General features: G+C 52.1%; 1 protein-coding gene across 1 annotated transcript in view; it reads right to left on the bottom strand.

Annotated features, from left to right (window-relative positions):
* Positions 1-21,611, bottom strand: part of CCDC81 (coiled-coil domain containing 81) — a 67,829-nt gene that overhangs the window by 35,572 nt on the left and 10,646 nt on the right. The window contains exons 2-5 of the mRNA XM_073662030.1: positions 7,351-7,427; positions 5,096-5,157; positions 4,689-4,845; positions 391-647 (exon numbers count right to left, since the gene is read on the bottom strand). Of these exons, the coding sequence (XP_073518131.1) occupies positions 391-647; positions 4,689-4,845; positions 5,096-5,157; positions 7,351-7,417 (543 nt within the window). The 5' untranslated portion in view covers positions 7,418-7,427. The remainder of the gene's footprint in view (positions 1-390; positions 648-4,688; positions 4,846-5,095; positions 5,158-7,350; positions 7,428-21,611) is intronic.

Here is a 21,611-nt window from a genome sequence, read left to right as displayed (position 1 = left end):
GACAAAGTATAACTCATCCTGCAAAAAAAATTTAAAAAAACTTGCACCGATAGGTAGAAGGACAAATAAAGTTGTGGCTTTTGGAAGAAGGGGAGAAAAAAAGTTAACATGCAAAAATGCAAGATCGCCCCCTGGTCATAAGAGCATTAAAGGGACACTAAACCTGCACAGAAACTAAAAACAATCCATGATCTTACTGACTTAAAGGGGCTCATAGCAGATGAATGTAGCATTGCTGGGGGGTCCTAGATAGTGGGGGTGTTTGTGGGACAATCCCTTTAAGCACTTTGCATACCGCTATATCACATCTCCCTGCAGCACCATAATAATCACGATGATGTATATATATCACATGCCCGGCGTGGTCCGCATCGATATCGGCGGACTTACATTACAGAGGGATCTCACTAAGGTTCCGCTCCCGTCCATACTGTTCACAAACTCCTTATAAAACTTCATCTTGACCTTCAGGTCCCGGATCAGGAGCGCTCCGATGCCTCGAAAGGTGAACTCTACGTGTTGTTTAGTAGCGACCGATCGTGAGAAAGCCCCGAGGGTCTCCCTGACGCACGCCTCGATGGTGTCTCTGGTGTAGGGACAGGAGAACGACAGCGCGATGAAATTCAGAGGCACGATCGGGATGTCACCTGGAATCAGAGGAAGGGGATACAGGTAAGTACGTGTTACATAGGGTTCAATATAAAAGGACAGACGTGCCCCCCGTCCCCTGGGTGAGATGCCGACACATCAAGGAGGAGACTGCCCTCATCTATGCTATTAATCTCCAAAGTGCGGCTACCCCTTTAAGTTTACTGCCTCCCGTGGGGGCCAACATGTCTGAAAGTTATAAAGCCGTGACAGGAAGGTATGTACAATATGTCAGGACATAAATCATCTGAGACTGGTCACCCTGTGCCTAATAACTGATCCCGACAGGGAAGAATGAGCTCCATACTGATTCCCAGCCAAACACAACCCAGGAGCCACAGACTATTCCTGAGAAGCATCCTGTATTATACTCCAGAGCTGCACTCACTATTCTGCTGCTCTAACATATAATACAGGATGTAACTCAGGTTCAGTACAGGATCAGTAATGTAATGTACACAGTGACTGCACCAGCAGAATAGTGAGTGCAGCTCTGCAGTATAATACAGGATGTAACTCAGGATCAGTACAGGATCAGTAATGTAATGTATGTACACAGTGACTGCACCAGCAGAATAGTGAGTGCAGCTCTGGAGTATAATACAGGATGTAACTCAGGATCAGTAATGTAATGTATGTACACAGTGACTGCACCGGCAGAATAGTGAGTGCAGCTCTGGAGTATAATACAGGATGTAACTCAGGATCAGTGCAGGATCAGTAATGTAATGTATGTACACAGTGACTGCACCAGCAGAATAGTGAGTGCAGCTCTGGAGTATAATACAGGATGTAACTCAGGATCAGTAATGTAATGTATGTACACAGTGACTGCACCAGCAGAATAGTGAGTGCAGCTCTAGAGTATAATACAGGATGTAACTCAGGATCAGTAATGTAATGTATGTACACAGTGACTGCACCAGCAGAATAGTGAGTGCAGCTCTGGAGTATAATACAGGAGGTAACTCAGGATCAGTAATGTAATGTATGTACACAGTGACTGCACCAGCAAAATAGTGAGTGCAGCTCTGGGGTATAATACAGGGTGTAACTCAGGATCAGTAATATAATGTATGTACACAGTGACTGCACCAGCAGAATAGTGAGTGCAGCTCTGGAGTATAATACAGGAGGCAACTCAGGATCAGTAATGTAATGTATGTACACAGTGACTGCACCAGCAGAATAGTGAGTGCAGCTCTGGGGTATAATACAGGATGTAACTCAGGATCAGTACAGGATCAGTAATGTAATGTATGTACACAGTGACTGCACCAGCAGAATAGTGAGTGCAGCTCTGGGGTATAATACTGGATGTAACTCAGGATCAGTAATGTAATGTATGTACACAGTGACTGCACCAGCAGAATAGTGAGTGCAGCTCTGGAGTATAATACAGGAGGTAACTCAGGATCAGTAATGTAATGTATGTACACAGTGACTGCACCAGCAGAATAGTGAGTGCAGCTCTGGGGTATAATACAGGGTGTAACTCAGGATCAGTAATATAATGTATGTACACAGTGACTGCACCAGCAGAATAGTGAGTGCAGCTCTGGAGTATAATACAGGAAGTAACTCAGGATCAGTACAGGATCAGTAATGTAATGTATGTACACAGTGACTGCACCAGCAGAATAGCGAGTGCAGCTCTGGAGTATAATAAAGGATGTAACTCAGGATCAATACAGCACAAGTAATGTAAGGTATGTACACAGTGACTGCACCAGCAGAATAGTGAGTGCAGCTCTGGAGTATAATACAGTATGTAACTCAGGATCAGTAAGGTAATGTACAGTACAGACCAAAAGTTTGGACACACCTTCTCATTTAAAGATTTTTCTGTATTTTCTTGACTATGAAAATTGTACATTCACACTGAAGGCATCAAAACTATGAATTAACACATGTGGAATTATATACTTAACAAAAAAGTGTGAAACAACTGAAAATATGTCTTATATTCTAGGTTCTTCAAAGTAGCCACCTTTTGCTTTGATGACTGCTTTGCACACTCTTGGCATTCTCTTGATGAGCTTCAAGAGGTAGTCACCGGAAATGGTCTTCCAACAATCTTGAAGGAGTTCCCAGAGATGCTTAGCACTTGTTGGCCCTTTTGCCTTCACTCTGCGGTCCAGCTCACCCCAAACCATCTCGATTGGGTTCAGGTCTGGTGACTGTGGAGGCCAGGTCATCTGGCGTAGCACCCCATCACTCTCCTTCTTGGTCAAATAGCCCTTACACAGCCTGGAGGTGTGTTTGGGGTCATTGTCCTGTTGAAAAATAAATGATGGTCCAACTAAACGCAAACCGGATGGAATAGCATGCCGCTGCAAGATGCTGTGGTAGCCATGCTGGTTCAGTATGCCTTCAATTTTGAATAAATCCCCAACAGTGTCACCAGCAAAGCACCCCCACACCATCACACCTCCTCCTCCATGCTTCACGGTGGGAACCAGGCATGGAGAGTCCATCCATTCACCTTTTCTGCGTCGCACAAAGACACGGTGGTTGGAACCAAAGATCTCAAATTTGGACTCATCAGACCAAAGCACAGATTTCCACTGGTCTAATGTCCATTCCTTGTGTTCTTTAGCCCAAACTTCTGCTTGTTGCCTGTTCTTAGCAGTGGTTTCCTAGCAGCTATTTTACCATGAAGGCCTGCTGCACAAAGTCTCCTCTTAACAGTTGTTGTAGAGATGTGTCTGCTGCTAGAACTCTGTGTGGCATTGACCTGGTCTCTAATCTGAGCTGCTGTTAACCTGTGATTTCTGAGGCTGGTGACTCGGATAAACTTATCCTCAGAAGCAGAGGTGACTCTTGGTCTTCCTTTCCTGGGGCGGTCCTCATGTGAGCCAGTTTCTTTGTAGCGCTTGATGGTTTTTGCAACTGCACTTGGGGACACTTTCAAAGTTTTCCCAATTTTTCGGACTGACTGACCTTCATTTCTTAAAGTAATGATGGCCACTCGTTTTTCTTTACTTAGCTGCTTTTTTCTTGCCATAATACAAATTCTAACAGTCTATTCAGTAGGACTATCAGCTGTGTATCCACCAGACTTCTGCACAACACAACTGATGTATGTACACAGCGACTGCACCAGTGCAGCTATAATACAGGATGTAACTCAGGATCAGTACAGGATCAGTAATGTAATGTATGTACACGGTGACTGCACCAGCAGAATAGTGAGTGCAGCTCTGGAGTATAATACAGGATGTAACTCAGGATCAGTACAGGATCAGTAATGTAATGTACGTACACAGTGCCTGCACCAGCAGAATAGTGAGTGCAGCTCTGGAGTATAATACAGGAGGTAACTCAGGATCAGTACAGGATCAGTAATGTAATGTATGTACACAGTGACTGCACCAGCAGAATTGTGAGTGTAGCTCTGGAGTAAAATACAGGATGTAACTCAGGATCAGTACAGGATCAGTAATGTAATGTATGTACACAGTGACTGCACTAGCAGAATAGTGAGCGCAGCTCTGGAGTATAATACAGGATGTAACTCAGGATCAGTACAGGATCAGTAATGTAATGTATGTACACAGTGACTGCACCAGCAGAATAGTGAGTGCAGCTCTGGAGTATAATACAGGATGTAATTCAGGATCAGTACAGGATCAGTAATGTAATGTATGTACACAGTGACTGCACCAGCAGAATAGTGAGTGCAGCTCTGGAGTATAATACAGGAGGTAACTCAGGATCAGTACAGGATCAGTAATGTAATGTATGTACACAGTGAATGCACCAGCAGAATAGTGAGTGTAGCTCTGGAGTATAATACAGGATGTAACTCAGTATCAGTACAGGATCAGTAATGTAATGTATGTACACAGTGACTGCACTAGCAGAATAGTGAGTGCAGCTCTGGAGTATAATACAGGATGTAACTCAGGATCAGTAATGTAATGTATGTACACAGTGACTTCACCAGCAGAATAGTGAGTGCAGCTCTGGGGAATAATACAGGATCAGTAATGTAGCGTATGTATCGGTAAGGTAATTCCTGAGTAGATGATACTCACCTGTTGTGAATACCTTGTTGAACTTCAACCCATGGAGTTGGACGAGTTTTTCGGACATCTGGAACACCGGCCGTTGTATGACGATGAACTTGTTGTTGCCGACATCCAGTTTCTGTCTGGAGAGAGTAAATGTCCCCAGTCCTGGAATCTGCACCCCCTAAACACACAAGGAGATATTAGAACCGCGCACACTTTGCTCTGCTAACATTACACCTATGTGATTTCTGCATTATCAGAGCTTTATGGTCCCTACAGGTTTCCATAGTTGACTAAATGCAAGAACAGAACAACCCAAAGAAATGAGGAGTTGTCTGAAGGTCGTGTGGAGATCCTGGACTCCTGTGCACAACCGGCTGCAATGCCGTATACTAACAATGGCGGTAATGGAATCCCAGCGGTCACATCACCTTCTGCAGAGACATCTGATGCTCCACGAAGTCCGAGACGGAAGCCCAAATGGCACAAACATCTGCAAGAAACACATTTGATTTGATTTTTGCCAATTTTATTTTTGTGCTGAATCCATTATGACTTTTGCGACATTTTTTTTTTAATGTTCGCCGTTGTGTTGTTTTCCGGATGTTTTCGGCTAATTCATTAATTGTGACTTTGTCAGTAAATGTATTTCAACCCCTCCCCCTCTCCGGAGCGATTTTATGCAATTTTCGGTGCAAATTTTGTACCATTTAGTGAAACATTTGACTGATTGCATTAAGATGTCCCAAAACGGATCAAGGACAAAAATAAAAAGCACATTTGATTTTGCATGAAATTCATGATCTAGATGACTGCGTGCGTCACAAACGTACATAATGCAAAAAAAAAAAAAAATAAATAATGCAAAAAAGAAAAAATAAATAATACAAAAAATAAATGAAAATAAAATAATGCAAAAATGAATGCAAAAAAGAGTAAATTAAAAAAATAAAAATAAAATAATGCAAAAAAAGAAAAAATAAATAATACAAAAAAATAAATGCAAATAAAATAATGCAAAAAATGAATGCAAAAAAATGTAAATTAAAAAATTAAAAATAAAATAATGCAAAAAAAAAAGTAAATAATACAAAAAAAATAAATACAAATTAAATAATGCAAAAATGAATGCAAAAAAACTGACTTAAAAAAAAACAAAAACTTGCAAATGTTGAATCAAGCTTTATGCTTACTACTAAAGGAATACAAAATCTGTCCAATGTTTTTGTTTTTGGAAATTTATTGAAAGGATCGTGCGTCATTTTACTTTTAACAGGTACAAAAAAAAGCGTAAATGGAAAAAGAAAAGTATCTTTTAATTTGCAACAAATTTATCAAACATCGAGCTTTTTTTTGGGGGGGGGGGGTTGGGGTAAAAACAGTAAAAGTTGCATCATTTTTGTGGAAAATACAGAAAACCCCTGAAGAAGTTGTGATCGAGGTATAAGGACTAGGTGATACTATGGAGCCGTACCAGAGGAGGAGCGCAGGAATAGTCATCACAAGAGCAGCAGCTAATGGACTTAATTAGCAGCTATTACATTTCTCTCCATTCAGTGCTTAACACAAGAGCAGCGGATTTATTACCTGGGAACACAATACGCCTGTCTGCGGAACAATGCACCCGGCGAAACGTTTAGTGTAACACTTTCCTATAGAAGAGTGTCGCTAATCATCAGAAGATGCAGCAATGCTCCTGGGGTCACATGTAAAATTAATGACAGATCAGAAGACCGAGACCCCCAGGCTCCGATTCATCAATTGTGCTTTTATTTATTTATCTCTTTTTCTAAGCAATTTTTCTTTTTTTTGCACCATATTCATTGTGATAATAGATCCACTTGGTGCTAATTGAAAGACGCTTTTTTTGGGGGGGGTTTTGCGCCTTTCAATAAGCTTATAATAAAATACTGTAATAATACAAGCTTTTTTTTGTTTGTTTTTGCGTTCATTTTTTTTTTTTATTGCTCTTGAAAAAAGGGGAGTAAAAAAAAACATTCTGTCCACATCGCCATGTGGGGGCTTATAGTTTATGGGACGACTTTAAGTTTTCAATGGCAGCACGATATTTTCATAGACTGGACTTTTACGGACATGGGGATATCAAATGTGCTTTTTTTTTTGCTTATTTCTTTATTATTAGCAGTCGGTTCCCCAGTGATCAGCGGGTTATTCTCGAAGGATAACTTGATTTTTAAGATTAACCTTTTAACCTGCACTGCTGATTTTCATCTTTTGCAGTGCGGAGGTGACAAATCTGCAGCAAAATCCGGGACACACTTGCATGTAACATATTTTGATGCGGAAAATGGTTGGTGAGACAATCCCTTTAATGACAGCAATGAAGAGGTTAATTCCGCCCCTTGTAGTTTGGGCGCCGTATGGATTTTCCTTACGTAGAGTCGCCCCGGGGTGCTACCGCACCATATACGCGGCAGAACAAAATACTGGGACCACCGCTAAGATCTATTCATGCGAAGAAACATCTGCCCAGCGGCTCTACGGACAGTATATCAGGCAACTGCATGGTAGCAATTCCCCAATGTCACAATCGCCTCCGGTCCTGACAGATATAACATGGCACTGACAGATCTGCAGGCAGAGAGCGCGTCAGAGTTGTTATTTCTGCATGGAGCGTCTTCTTTGTAGTTTTATAGATTTTTTTTCTCTGTTTATTTGTCCTTACCGTCCTCCGTGAGTTTCGCGAGCGTCTGAAAGCCGATTCTCCCAGAATCCTGCAGAAAATCCAACATTTTTTTAGACCTTAAAGACAAAATAAAACAGATAAATATATGAGGTAGATAGAAAGATATAGATATGGGATGGATGGATGTGTAAGGAAGTGGAGGTGCTGCCCACACTTACTTGAAGTGTTTTACAGGTGCGGATGACAGAGGACGGCGATCACTAAAGGGGGGGGGGATGTAAGTAGGTGGAGGTGCTGCCCACACCTCCTTGAAGAGATATGTGTTGTGATATAAAGCATTGCACTGTTATAAATTTGATCTTTGCACTTTGACAATTTGCATGCACTTAGTTGGTTATAGATGGCGTTAATAGTTGGGACTAGCCCTGAATGGGAGGGACTATGAGGGAAGACAGAAGAAGACTTCCTGATAGTGAGTCAGTTACAGCCCACTGTTCAGCAGAGACAGACCTACGGTCGGACAATTGGCAGACTGACATGTGATAGTGTTTTGTGTGAAGATGGAAGGTCACAGGACATCAGATAATATGTCCAGTAGCACAGTTAACGGGGGAAGGCAGAGGGTGACGTCGCTCCGGGCCCCACGCTCAGAGGCGCCCACCCGGAGCTAGGCTAATTTTAACTATATCGACACAATCTCCCTGCACCGCCTCTCTCCGTTCCGTAGGCTGCAGCTCGCTTTAGTCCTGCGGCCTGCACAACGACAGGTCCAGAGCGGAGCGTCACGATGAAATCATCGCACAACGAGACGCACAGGACGTGAGTCCAGGAGCAATAACGTCACCACATTTATCTGCCCGGAAACCTGCCGCTGTCTGCTGCTGGACTCGCTGGGGTAAGGTTGAGTATATGTTTATTTTTTCTTTTAAAATTGTGTTATGGCCACAATGTGTGGGTGCCCCGCAAAAATAGAGGGGCTGCTAACAAGGCCTCTGTAAATAGTGGGGGCTACTAAGGGGTCCCCCATAAATAGTGGGTGCTACTAAGGGGAGGGCATCATACATAATGGGGGCTATCATAGAGTGAGGGGGCTACTAAGGGGGCCAGGATACAGAGTTGGGGGCTACTGAGGGAGTCATCATACAGTGTAGGGGCTACTGAGGGGGCCATTATACAGTGTGGGGGCTACTGAGGGGACCATTATACAGTGTGGGGGCTACTTAGGGGGGCATGAAACAGTGAGGGGGCTACTGCGTGGGCCATAATACAGTGTGGTGGCTGCTTAGGGGGCCATCATACAGTGTGGGGATTACAGTGGGGGGCATCATACAGTGTGGGAGCTAATGTGGGGCCTTTGTACAGTGTGGGGTCATTATACAGTGTTGGGGCCATCAAACAGTTTGGGAGCTATTAAGGGGTCAGTATACTGTGTGGAGGCTACTATACAGTGTGGTGGCATTATACTGTGTATAGGAGAGCATCATACAGTGTAGAGGGGAGGTGTACATGGGGGTAGACTCAGGACATTATTAAAGTGGGCACTTATTGTTTTAGGGGAACTCCATTTATTATGACTGTCAAAGGGGCACACAGAGAGCATTATTACTTTCTAGCGGGCAAAATGTGGGCACTGTTTTCTAGGGCACTTGCACACGGCATTACTATATTCTAGAGGGTTGTTTTACCATCTAGAGGGCACACACTACCACACAGCAGGTGCAGTAGTAGGGACACATACGGCAGCAGCGGCTCAGTATTGGGGTATCAGCAGGATGAGGGGTTTGTGCAGGTTGGGGATAGATGGTGCCGGAAATGTGAGAAGTCAGATGTGTCTTTGTTGTAATCTCTGCAGACGAGTCCTGACTGGAGAAGTTGTCATGGCGGACTGGACCAGATGGAAAACAAGGGAAAAGTGAACGACTCCATAAGAAAGAAAGTCAGATGTAAGTCACCATCTATAACGGTACTGTAATCCCCTATATGTTCTGCAGGACTGATATCTACTACTATATGTCACCATATGGTGGTAATATCAATGTTGGTGTTTGAATAGAGATTTGTTTTAGTAACAGCACGGTCATCTACTGCGTTTCTCCTACATCCATTGGGGTGCGCCACCATAGTTGTGATCAGGGTTACCTGGTTAGGGGCTCAACCAGAAGTTTCGCCCCCTCCCCTAAACCAAACCCCTATCTACGCCTTTGAAAACATTTTAAGGACCAAGGAAATGTGAGGAGGTATCAGACGGAGAGATTCGACAGATCGGGACCCAGGTCGGAGAGGCCACCTAAACGGAACCGGACCCAGGGGAAGTAGAAGGCCCACTTAAAGGGGATAGAACGAGAAGGGATTGTATCAGCAGGAATACAATGGCCACCATATTGGGACTTAAACTCCATATTGGGACAGTAGACATACCCCAAGCAACGGGGTCCTCATTAGTCAGCTGGGAACTGAGAGTAGCTGGGAGCGGCCGTAGCGTTACACCTCAACCTTTGCGGCCCTCTCATAGAAAGACAAAGTCTCCCATAATCGTTTGCTGGATTGTCATGAGATGCAAGAGTGTGAAAAGCAAAAGATGTGAGGTGTTATTGAATGTAACCGAGACGTGCCCCTGTCTGCTGAGAGCAAGAGAAACCTTTGTGAAGAAACATGCCTATTATCTGATGGACATGGTTCTTATCAAGTTCATGTTCAGTAAAAATAAGTCTAGTGTTGGACTTTGGTCTCCCTCAATTCGTCCCTAACATCTGGTCCTGACCTGCCTGACAGAGCGGCAACATGCGGTCTACAGGGGGGTATCGCCCAGGTAATACCAAGTGCACATACACACTGCCAGGACCACCATCTTCATGTAGCGTGCCAGAGTGTGGAAGACAAGTACCTCGCCCATGGCTACCGCTCCGCGGCACATTACACTTGGCGTAGCTGACAGGATTGAGTCTCGCAAAGAAAAAAACAAAGAAAAACAAGGAAGACTCGACAAACATGGAAAATGCTGAATCAAGTGCGTTTCAAGATGGACTCTAAGATGATGGTTGATGGTGCAGAATGAAGAACCCGCCAATCCTGGGCATAAAGGACACAAAAGGATGCGAAGAATCGTCCAGTCCTTCACAGGTTCTGCCTCAAGGAAGGAGTGTTCTGGAACGAATGGTCAGCCCGTTGTGGAAGGTGCGTGCCCAAAAACGGTGAGACGGAAGGAAAGGACTTGCCCGCCGGGTGATGACGAGCGAAAACGGGAGGAGATGCCAGAGAAACGGTATTGTGCGCCAAAGGCCCAGCTCATGAAAGGGTGGAGCCATACCAGGAAGCACGTCGTGACGAGAAGGACAGCGCCATTAGTCTGCTGGAAGCTGGAGAGAACATCACTGGTGTTCGAAGAGGAAAGTCTGGAACACAATGGCCGATGGAAGTTTCGAGTTCCCAGAAACTACACTAGCCTTCGCGGAGGGGCTAGATACCGAAGTGGCCATCCTGCGTCCCTCACCTGAAACGATCAAAGGGGGCCCTGAAAGTCCGCAGCCTAGTGTGAAGTTGGAGCCACAGGCTGCACAGGAAGTAGACCTTCTTTCCAGTTACACAGCTAGGACTGAAGACATTGGCGACGGGGACGCCACAAGTGAAATTCAGATGAAGGTACGTCTGCTGTGCAGAAGACAAGCCAGAAGACATCATCAGCTTCTCAAGGGTCTCCTGCAATCCAGTAGGCGAAGGGGGCTGGCCTTTGTATGTGTATCAGGAACCTTCTCAACACCCAAGCCTGAACGACTCATGGACCAACCTTTGAGAGAATGGGGCCCAAAAGGGGGACAGAGATCTTATCTTTGCCCCCAACAGAAAAGGAGGAAAGAGCACTGGAAAGGGATTCCTCAGTAAAACTACAAGTGACCCGGAAACTGGAAGAGCTAAAACTGTTGTGTTTGTTGCACCCCGATGCCTGGAGTAGTTCAGGCTCCAGAGTAGCGTAAACCAGCAATTATCCAAGACTCTGCAAGAAAAAGGAGAGGACTGCACGGCCTATGGCTGACTAAGCCTCCTGTTTAGTAAATGGATCGTGATGCCTCCAATAGGCCAAGGAGGGCTGAACTGTTGTTTTGTTTTTGCTGCGCCTGTTGTGCTTTTCCCTGCTGGATTAAAAGGTTCTAAAGTGTCTGGAGAGTCCTTCACGTGTACTCAGGTATAGACTGAGCCCAATCCAGGACTAATACTGCACTTGATGGACTGTGCTCCTGTCCTAAGTGATGAGCTAATAGACTGTGCTTCTGTCCTATGGACTATCTTCAAATTAATGGACTGTGTTACTCTTGTTCCGGAGTCCTTAACAAGGGAGGGAGGTTGGATAATAGATAGATAGATAGATAGATAGATAGATAGATAGATAGATAGATAGATAGATAGATAGATAGATAGATAGATATGAAGCGTCAGGACAGGAGCTTTGTCGGTGACATGTAAAGCCCATGAATCGCTCCGATCGTCTCCACCATTAACAATAGTCATCCCTACGACCACCAGGAGCACAATTCCTCTACTTCATCCACTTATACCAACGGTTTGGAAATTTCTCTGCATGAAGGAACGGTCACATGGCTCACCCTCTCCATCAGTCTCCCCGCAGAGCCTCTCACCCTCTCCATCAGTCTCCCCGCACAGCCTCTCACCCTCTCCATCAGTCTCCCCGCAGAGCCTCTCACCCTCTCCATCAGTCTCCCCGCAGAGCCTCTCACCCACTCCATCAGTCTCCCCGCAGAGCTTCTCACCCTCTCCATCACTCTCCCCACAGAGCCTCTCACCCTCTCCATCAGTCTCCCTGCAGAGCCTCACACCCTCTCCATCAGTCTCCCCGCAGAGCCTCTCACCCTCTCCATCAGCCTCCCCCTTAGAGCCTCTCTCCCTCTCCATCTGTCTCCCCGCAGAGCCTCTCACCCTCTATATCAGTCTCCCCGCAGAGCTTCTCACCCTCTCCATCAGTCTCCCCGCAGAGCCTCTCACCCTCTCCATCAGTCTCCCCGCAGAGCCTCACACCCTCTCCATCAGTCTCCCCGCAGAGCCTCTCACCCTCTCCATCAGCCTCCCTCTTAGAGCCTCTCTCCCTCTCCATCTGTCTCCCCGCAGAGCCTCTCACCCTCTCCATCAGTCTCCCCGCAGAACCTCTTACCCTCTCCATCAGTCTCCCCGCAGAGGCTCTCACCCTCTCCATCAGCCTCCCTCTTAGAGCCTCTCTCCCTCTCCATCTGTCTCCCCGCAGAGCCTCTCACCCTCTCCATCAGTCTCCCCGCAGAGTCTCTCACCCTCTCCATCAGCCTCCCTCTTAGAGCCTCTCTCCCTCTCAATCTGTCTCCCCGCAGAGCCTCTCACCCTCTCCATCAGTCTCCCCGCAGAGCCTCTCACCCTCTCCATCAGTCTTCCCGCAGAGCCTCTCACCCTCTCCATCAGTCTCCCCGCAGAGCCTCTCACCCACTCCATCAGTCTCCCCGCAGAGCTTCTCACCCTCTCCATCACCCTCCCCACAGAGCCTCTCACCCTCTCCATCAGTCTCCCTGCAGAGCCTCACACCCTCTCCATCAGTCTCCCCGCAGAGCCTCTCACCCTCTCCATCAGCCTCCCCCTTAGAGCCTCTCTCCCTCTCCATCTGTCTCCCCGCAGAGCCTCTCACCCTCTCCATCAGTCTCCCCGCAGAGCTTCTCACCCTCTCCATCAGTCTCCCCGCAGAGCCTCTCACCCTCTCCATCAGTCTCCCCGCAGAGCCTCTTACCCTCTCCATCAGTCTCCCCGCAGAGCCTCTCACCCTCTCCATCAGCCTCCCTCTTAGAGCCTCTCTCCCTCTCCATCTGTCTCCCCGCAGAGCCTCTCACCCTCTCCATCAGTCTCCCCGCAGAGCCTCTTACCCTCTCCATCAGTCTCCCCGCAGAGCCTCTCACCCTCTCCATCAGCCTCCCTCTTAGAGCCTCTCTCCCTCTCCATCTGTCTCCCCGCAGAGCCTCTCACCCTCTCCATCAGTCTCCCCACAGAGTCTCTCACCCTCTCCATCAGCCTCCCCCTTAGAGCCTCTCTCCCTCTCAATCTGTCTCCCCGCAGAGCCTCTCACCCTCTCCATCAGTCACCCCGCAGAGCCTCACACCCTCTCCATCAGTCTCCCCGCAGAGCCTCTCACCCTCTCCATCAGCCTCCCTCTTAGAGCCTCTCTCCCTCTCCATCTGTCTCCCCGCAGAGCCTCTCACCCTCTCCATCAGTCTCCCCGCAGAACCTCTAACCCTCTCCATCAGTCTCCCCGCAGAGGCTCTCACCCTCTCCATCAGCCTCCCTCTTAGAGCCTCTCTCCCTCTCCATCTGTCTCCCCGCAGAGCCTCTCACCCTCTCCATCAGTCTCCCCGCAGAGTCTCTCACCCTCTCCATCAGCCTCCCCCTTAGAGCCTCTCTCCCTCTCAATCTGTCTCCCCGCAGAGCCTCTCACCCTCTCCATCAGTCTCCCCGCAGAGCCTCTCACCCTCTCCATCAGTCTTCCCGCAGAGCCTCTCACCCTCTCCATCAGTCTCCCCGCAGAGCCTCTCACCCACTCCATCAGTCTCCCCGCAGAGCTTCTCACCCTCTCCATCACCCTCCCCACAGAGCCTCTCACCCTCTCCATCAGTCTCCCTGCAGAGCCTCACACCCTCTCCATCAGTCTCCCCGCAGAGCCTCTCACCCTCTCCATCAGCCTCCCCCTTAGAGCCTCTCTCCCTCTCCATCTGTCTCCCCGCAGAGCCTCTCACCCTCTCCATCAGTCTCCCCGCAGAGCTTCTCACCCTCTCCATCAGTCTCCCCGCAGAGCCTCTCACCCTCTCCATCAGTCTCCCCGCAGAGCCTCTTACCCTCTCCATCAGTCTCCCCGCAGAGCCTCTCACCCTCTCCATCAGCCTCCCTCTTAGAGCCTCTCTCCCTCTCCATCTGTCTCCCCGCAGAGCCTCTCACCCTCTCCATCAGTCTCCCCGCAGAGCCTCTTACCCTCTCCATCAGTCTCCCCGCAGAGCCTCTCACCCTCTCCATCAGCCTCCCTCTTAGAGCCTCTCTCCCTCTCCATCTGTCTCCCCGCAGAGCCTCTCACCCTCTCCATCAGTCTCCCCACAGAGTCTCTCACCCTCTCCATCAGCCTCCCCCTTAGAGCCTCTCTCCCTCTCAATCTGTCTCCCCGCAGAGCCTCTCACCCTCTCCATCAGTCACCCCGCAGAGCCTCTCAACCTCTCCATCAGTCTCCCCACAGAGCCTCTCACCCTCTCCATCAGTCTCCCCGCAGAGCCTCACACCCTCTCCATCACTCTCCCTACAGAGCCTCTCACCCTCCCCATCAGTTTCCCCGCAGAGCCTCACACCCTCTCCATCACTCTCCCCACAGAGCCTCTCACCCTCTCCATCAGTCACCCCGCAGAGCCTCTCACCCTCTCCATCAGTCTCCCCTCAGAGTCTCACACCCTCTCCATCACTCTCCTCACAGAGCCTCTCACCCTCTCCATCAGTCTCCCTGCAGAGCCTCACACCCTCTCCATCACTCTCCCCACAGAGCCTCTCACCCTCTCCATCAGTCACCCCGCAGAGCCTCACACCCTCTCCATCAGTCTCCCCGCAGAGCCTCTCACCCTCTCCATCAGTCTCCCCGCAGAGCCTCTCACCCTCTCCATCACTCTCCCCGCAGAGCCTCTCACCCTCTCCATCAGTCTCCCCGCAGAGCCTCTCACCCACTCCATCAGTCTCCCCGCAGAGCTTGTCACCCTCTCCATCACCCTCCCCACAGAGCCTCTCACCCTCTCCATCAGTCTCCCTGCAGAGCCTCACACCCTCTCCATCAGTCTCCCCGCAGAGCCTCTCACCCTCTCCATCAGCCTCCCCCTTAGAGCCTCTCTCCCTCTCAATCTGTCTCCCCGCAGAGCCTCTCACCCTCTCCATCAGTCTCCCCGCAGAGCCTCTCACCCTCTCCATCAGTCTCCCCGCAGAGCCTCTCACCCTCTCCATCAGTCTCCCCGCAGAGCCTCTCACCCACTCCATCAGTCTCCCCGCAGAGCTTCTCACCCTCTCCATCACCCTCCCCACAGAGCCTCTCACCCTCTCCATCAGTCTCCCTGCAGAGCCTCACACCCTCTCCATCAGTCTCCCCGCAGAGCCTCTCACCCTCTCCATCAGCCTCCCCCTTAGAGCCTCTCTCCCTCTCCATCTGTCTCCCCGCAGAGCCTCTCACCCTCTCCATCAGTCTCCCGCAGAGCTTCTCACCCTCTCCATCAGTCTCCCCGCAGAGCCTCTCACCCTCTCCATCAGTCTCCCCGCAGAGCCTCTTACCCTCTCCATCAGTCTCCCCGCAGAGCCTCTCACCCTCTCCATCAGCCTCCCTCTTAGAGCCTCTCTCCCTCTCCATCTGTCTCCCCGCAGAGCCTCTCACCCACTCCATCAGTCTCCCCGCAGAGCCTCTTACCCTCTCCATCAGTCTCCCCGCAGAGCCTCTCACCCTCTCCATCAGCCTCCCTCTTAGAGCCTCTCTCCCTCTCCATCTGTCTCCCCGCAGAGCCTCTCACCCTCTCCATCAGTCTCCCCACAGAGTCTCTCACCCTCTCCATCAGCCTCCCCCTTAGAGCCTCTCTCCCTCTCAATCTGTCTCCCCGCAGAGCCTCTCACCCTCTCCATCAGTCACCCCGCAGAGCCTCTCACCCTCTCCATCAGTCTCCCCACAGAGCCTCTCACCCTCTCCATCAGTCTCCCCGCAGAGCCTCACACCCTCTCCATCACTCTCCCTACAGAGCCTCTCACCCTCCCCATCAGTCTCCCCGCAGAGCCTCACACCCTCTCCATCACTCTCCCCACAGAGCCTCTCACCCTCTCCATCAGTCACCCCGCAGAGCCTCTCACCCTCTCCATCAGTCTCCCCGCAGAGTCTCACACCCTCTCCATCACTCTCCTCACAGAGCCTCTCACCCTCTCCATCAGTCTCCCTGCAAAGCCTCACACCCTCTCCATCACTCTCCCCACAGAGCCTCTCACCCTCTCCATCAGTCACCCCGCAGAGCCTCACACCCTCTCCATCAGTCTCCCCGCAGAGCCTCTCACCCTCTCCATCAGTCTCCCCGCAGAGCCTCTCACCCTCTCCATCAGTCTCCCCGCAGAGCCTCTCACCCTCTCCATCAGTCTCCCCGCAGAGCCTCTCACCCACTCCATCAGTCTCCCCGCAGAGCTTCTCACCCTCTCCATCACCCTCCCCACAGAGCCTCTCACCCTCTCCATCAGTCTCCCTGCAGAGCCTCACACCCTCTCCATCAGTCTCCCCGCAGAGCCTCTCACCCTCTCCATCAGCCTCCCCCTTAGAGCCTCTCTCCCTCTCCATCTGTCTCCCCGCAGAGCCTCTCATCCTCTCCATCAGTCTCCCCGCAGAGCCTCTCACCCTCTCCATCAGTCTCCCCGCAGAGCCTCTTACCCTCTCCATCAGTCTCCCCGCAGAGCCTCTCACCCTCTCCATCAGCCTCCCTCTTAGAGCCTCTCTCCCTCTCCATCTGTCTCCCCGCAGAGCCTCTCACCCTCTCCATCAGTCTCCCCGCAGAGCCTCTTACCCTCTCCATCAGTCTCCCCGCAGAGCCTCTCACCCTCTCCATTAGCCTCCCTCTTAGAGCCTCTCTCCCTCTCCATCTGTCTCCCCGCAGAGCCTCTCACCCTCTCCATCAGTCTCCCCGCAGAGTCTCTCACCCTCTCCATCAGCCTCCCCCTTAGAGCCTCTCTCCCTCTCAATCTGTCTCCCCGCAGAGCCTCTCACCCTCTCCATCAGTCTCCCCGCAGAGCCTCTCACCCTCTCCATCAGTCTCCCCGCAGAGCCTCTCACCCTCTCCATCAGTCTCCCCGCAGAGCCTCTCACCCACTCCATCAGTCTCCCCGCAGAGCTTCTCACCCTCTCCATCACCCTCCCCACAGAGCCTCTCACCCTCTCCATCAGTCTCCCTGCAGAGCCTCACACCCTCTCCATCAGTCTCCCCGCAGAGCCTCTCACCCTCTCCATCAGCCTCCCCCTTAGAGCCTCTCTCCCTCTCCATCTGTCTCCCCGCAGAGCCTCTCACCCTCTCCATCAGTCTCCCCGCAGAGATTCTCACCCTCTCCATCAGTCTCCCCGCAGAGCCTCTCACCCTCTCCATCAGTCTCCCCGCAGAGCCTCTTACCCTCTCCATCAGTCTCCCCGCAGAGCCTCTCACCCTCTCCATCAGCCTCCCTCTTAGAGCCTCTCTCCCTCTCCATCTGTCTCCCCGTAGAGCCTCTCACCCTCTCCATCAGTCTCCCCGCAGAGCCTCTTACCCTCTCCATCAGTCTCCCCGCAGAGCCTCTCACCCTCTCCATCAGCCTCCCTCTTAGAGCCTCTCTCCCTCTCCATCTGTCTCCCCGCAGAGCCTCTCACCCTCTCCATCAGTCTCCCCACAGAGTCTCTCACCCTCTCCATCAGCCTCCCCCTTAGAGCCTCTCTCCCTCTCAATCTGTCTCCCCGCAGAGCCTCTCACCCTCTCCATCAGTCACCCCGCAGAGCCTCTCACCCTCTCCATCAGTCTCCCCACACAGCCTCTCACCCTCTCCATCAGTCTCCCCGCAGAGCCTCACACCCTCTCCATCACTCTCCCTACAGAGCCTCTCACCCTCTCCATCAGTCTCCCCGCAGAGCCTCACACCCTCTCCATCACTCTCCCCACAGAGCCTCTCACCCTCTCCATCAGTCACCCCGCAGAGCCTCTCACCCTCTCCATCAGTCTCCCCGCAGAGTCTCACACCCTCTCCATCACTCTCCTCACAGAGCCTCTCACCCTCTCCATCAGTCTCCCTGCAGAGCCTCACACCCTCTCCATCACTCTCCCCACAGAGCCTCTCACCCTCTCCATCAGTCACCCTGCAGAGCCTCACACCCTCTCCATCAGTCTCCCCGCAGAGCCTCTCACCCTCTCCATCAGTCTCCCCGCAGAGCCTCTCACCCTCTCCATCAGTCTCCCCGCAGAGCCTCTCATCCTCTCCATCAGTCTCCCCGCAGAGCCTCTCACCCTCTCCATCAGTCTCCCCACAGAGCTTCTCACCCTCTCCATCACCATCCCCACAGAGCCTCTCACCCTCTCCATCAGTCTCCCTGCAGAGCCTCACACCCTCTCCATCAGTCTACCCGCAGAGCCTCTCACCCTCTCCATCAGCCTCCCCCTTAGAGCCTCTCTCCCTCTCCATCTGTCTCCCCGCAGAGCCTCTCACCCTCTCCATCAGTCTCCCCGCAGAGCTTCTCACCCTCTCCATCAGTCTCCCCGCAGAGCCTCTCACCCTCTCCATCAGTCTCCCCGCAGAGCCTCTTACCCTCTCCATCAGTCTCCCCACAGAGCCTCTCACCCTCTCCATCAGCCTCCCTCTTAGAGCCTCTCTCCCTCTCCATCTGTCTCCCCGCAGAGCCTCTCACCCTCTCCATCAGTCTCCCCGCAGAGACTCTTACCCTCTCCATCAGTCTCCCCGCAGAGCCTCTCACCCTCTCCATCAGCCTCCCTCTTAGAGCCTCTCTCCCTCTCCATCTGTCCCCCCGCAGAGCCTCTCACCCTCTCCATCAGTCTCCCCGCAGAGTCTCTCACCCTCTCCATCAGCCTCCCCCTTAGAGCCTCTCTCCCTCTCAATCTGTCTCCCCGCAGAGCCTCTCACCCTCTCCATCAGTCACCCCGCAGAGCCTCTCACCCTCTCCATCAGTCTCCCCACAGAGCCTCTCACCCTCTCCATCAGTCTCCCCGCAGAGCCTCACACCCTCTCCATCACTCTCCCTACAGAGCCTCTCACCCTCTCCATCAGTCACCCCGCAGAGCCTCACACCCTCTCCATCAGTCTCCCCGCAGAGCCTCTCACCCTCTCCATCAGTCTCCCCGCAGAGCCTCTCACCCTCTCCATCAGTCTCCCCGCAGAGCCCTTCACCCTCTCCTTCAGTCTCCCCGCAGAGCCTCTCACCCTCTCCATCAGTCTCCCCACTGAGCTTCTCACCCTCTCCATCACCCTCCCCACAGAGCCTCTCACCCTCTCCATCAGTCTCCCTGCAGAGCCTCACACCCTCTCCATCAGTCTCCCCGCAGAGCCTCTCACCCTCTCCATCAGCCTCCCCCTTAGAGCCTCTCTCCCTCTCCATCTGGCTCCCCGCAGAGCCTCTCACCCTCTCCATCAGTCTCCCCGCAGAGCCTCTTACCCTCTCCATCAGTCTCCCCGCAGAGCCTCTCACCCTCTCCATCAGCCTCCCTCTTAGAGCCTCTCTCCCTCTCCATCTGTCTCCCCGCAGAGCCTCTCACCCTCTCCATCAGTCTCCCCGCAGAGTCTCTCACCCTCTCCATCAGCCTCCCCCTTAGAGCCTCTCTCCCTCTCAATCTGTCTCCCCGCAGAGCCTCTCACCCTCTCCATCAGTCACCCCGCAGAGCCTCTCACCCTCTCCATCAGTCTCCCCACAGAGCCTCTCACCCTCTCCATCAGTCTCCCCGCAGAGCCTCACACCCTCTCCATCACTCTCCCTACAGAGCCTCTCACCCTCTCCATCAGTCTCCCCGCAGAGCCTCACACCCTCTCCATCACTCTCCCCACAGAGCCTCTCACCCTCTCCATCAGTCACCCCGCAGAGCCTCTCACCCTCTCCATCAGTCTCCCTGCAGAGCCTCACACCCTCTCCATCACTCTCCCCACAGAGCCTCTCACCCTCTCCATCAGTCACCCCGCAGAGCCTCACACCCTCTCCATCAGTCTCCCCGCAGAGCCTCTCACCCTCTCCATCAGTCTCCCCGCAGAGCCTCTCACCCTCTCCATCAGTCTCCCCGCAGAGCCTCTCACCCTCTCCATCAGTCTCCCCGCAGAGCCTCTCACCCTCTCCATCAGTCTCCCCGCAGAGCTTCTCACCCTCTCCATCAGTCTCCCCGCAGAGCCTCTCACCCTCTCCATCAGTCTCCCCGCAGAGCCTCTTACCCTCTCCATCAGTCTCCCCGCAGAGCCTCTCACCCTCTCCATCAGCCTCCCTCTTAGAGCCTCTCTCCCTCTCCATCTGTCTCCCCGCAGAGCCTCTTACCCTCTCCATCAGTCTCCCCGCAGAGCCTCTTACCCTCTCCATCAATCTCCCCGCAGAGCCTCTCACCCTCTCCATCAGCCTCCCTTTTAGAGCCTCTCTCCCTCTCCATCAGTCTCCCTGCAGAGCCTCACACCCTCTCCATCACTCTCCCCACAGAGCCTCTCACCCTCTCCATCAGTCACCCCGCAGAGCCTCACACCCTCTCCATCAGTCTCCCCGCAGAGCCTCTCACCCTCTCCATCAGTCTCCCCGCAGAGCCTCTCACCCTCTCCATCAGTCTCCCCGCAGAGCCTCTCACCCTCTCCATCAGTCTCCCCGCAGAGCCTCTCACCCTCTCCATCAGTCTCCCCGCAGAGCTTCTCTCCCTCTCCATCACCCTCCCCACAGAGCCTCTCACCCTCTCCATCAGTCTCCCTGCAGAGCCTCACACCCTCTCCATCAGTCTCCCCGCAGAGCCTCTCACCCTCTCCATCAGCCTCCCCCTTAGAGCCTCTCACCCTCTCCATCTGTCTCCCCGCAGAGCCTCTCACCCTCTCCATCAGTCTCCCCGCAGAGCTTCTCACCCTCTCCATCAGTCTCCCCGCAGAGCCTCTCACCCTCTCCATCAGTCTCCCCGCAGAGCCTCTTACCCTCTCCATCAGTCTCCCCGCAGAGCCTCTCACCCTCTCCATCAGCCTCCCTCTTAGAGCCTCTCTCCCTCTCCATCTGTCTCCCCGCAGAGCCTCTTACCCTCTCCATCAGTCTCCCCGCAGAGCCTCTTACCCTCTCCATCAATCTCCCCGCAGAGCCTCTCACCCTCTCCATCAGCCTCCCTTTTAGAGCCTCTCTCCCTCTCCATCTGTCTCCCCGCAGAGCCTCTCACCCTCTCCAGCAGTCTCCCCACAGAGTCTCTCACCCTCTCCATCAGCCTCCCCCTTAGAGCCTCTCTCCCTCTCAATCTGTCTCCCCGCAGAGCCTCTCACCCTCTCCATCAGTCACCCCGCAAAGCCTCTCAACCTCTCCATCAGTCTCCCCACAGAGCCTCTCACCCTCTCCATCAGTCTCCCCGCAGAGCCTCACACCCTCTCCATCACTCTCCCTACAGAGCCTCTCACCCTCTCCATCAGTCTCCCCGCAGAGCCTCACACCCTCTCCATCACTCTCCCCACAGAGCCTCTCACCCTCTCCATCAGTCTCCCCGCAGAGCCTCACACCCTCTCCATCACTCTCCCCACAGAGCCTCTCACCCTCTCCATCAGTCACCCCGCAGAGC

Source organism: Phyllobates terribilis, unplaced genomic scaffold (genome assembly GCF_046119375.1).
Source record: "Phyllobates terribilis strain yellow unplaced genomic scaffold, ASM4611937v1 Scaffold_2__4_contigs__length_985480577, whole genome shotgun sequence".
In the NCBI taxonomy this organism is placed as follows: domain Eukaryota; kingdom Metazoa; phylum Chordata; class Amphibia; order Anura; family Dendrobatidae; genus Phyllobates; species Phyllobates terribilis.
Note: the sequence above shows the minus strand (reverse complement) of the source record. Positions and strands in the feature narration are given on the sequence as shown.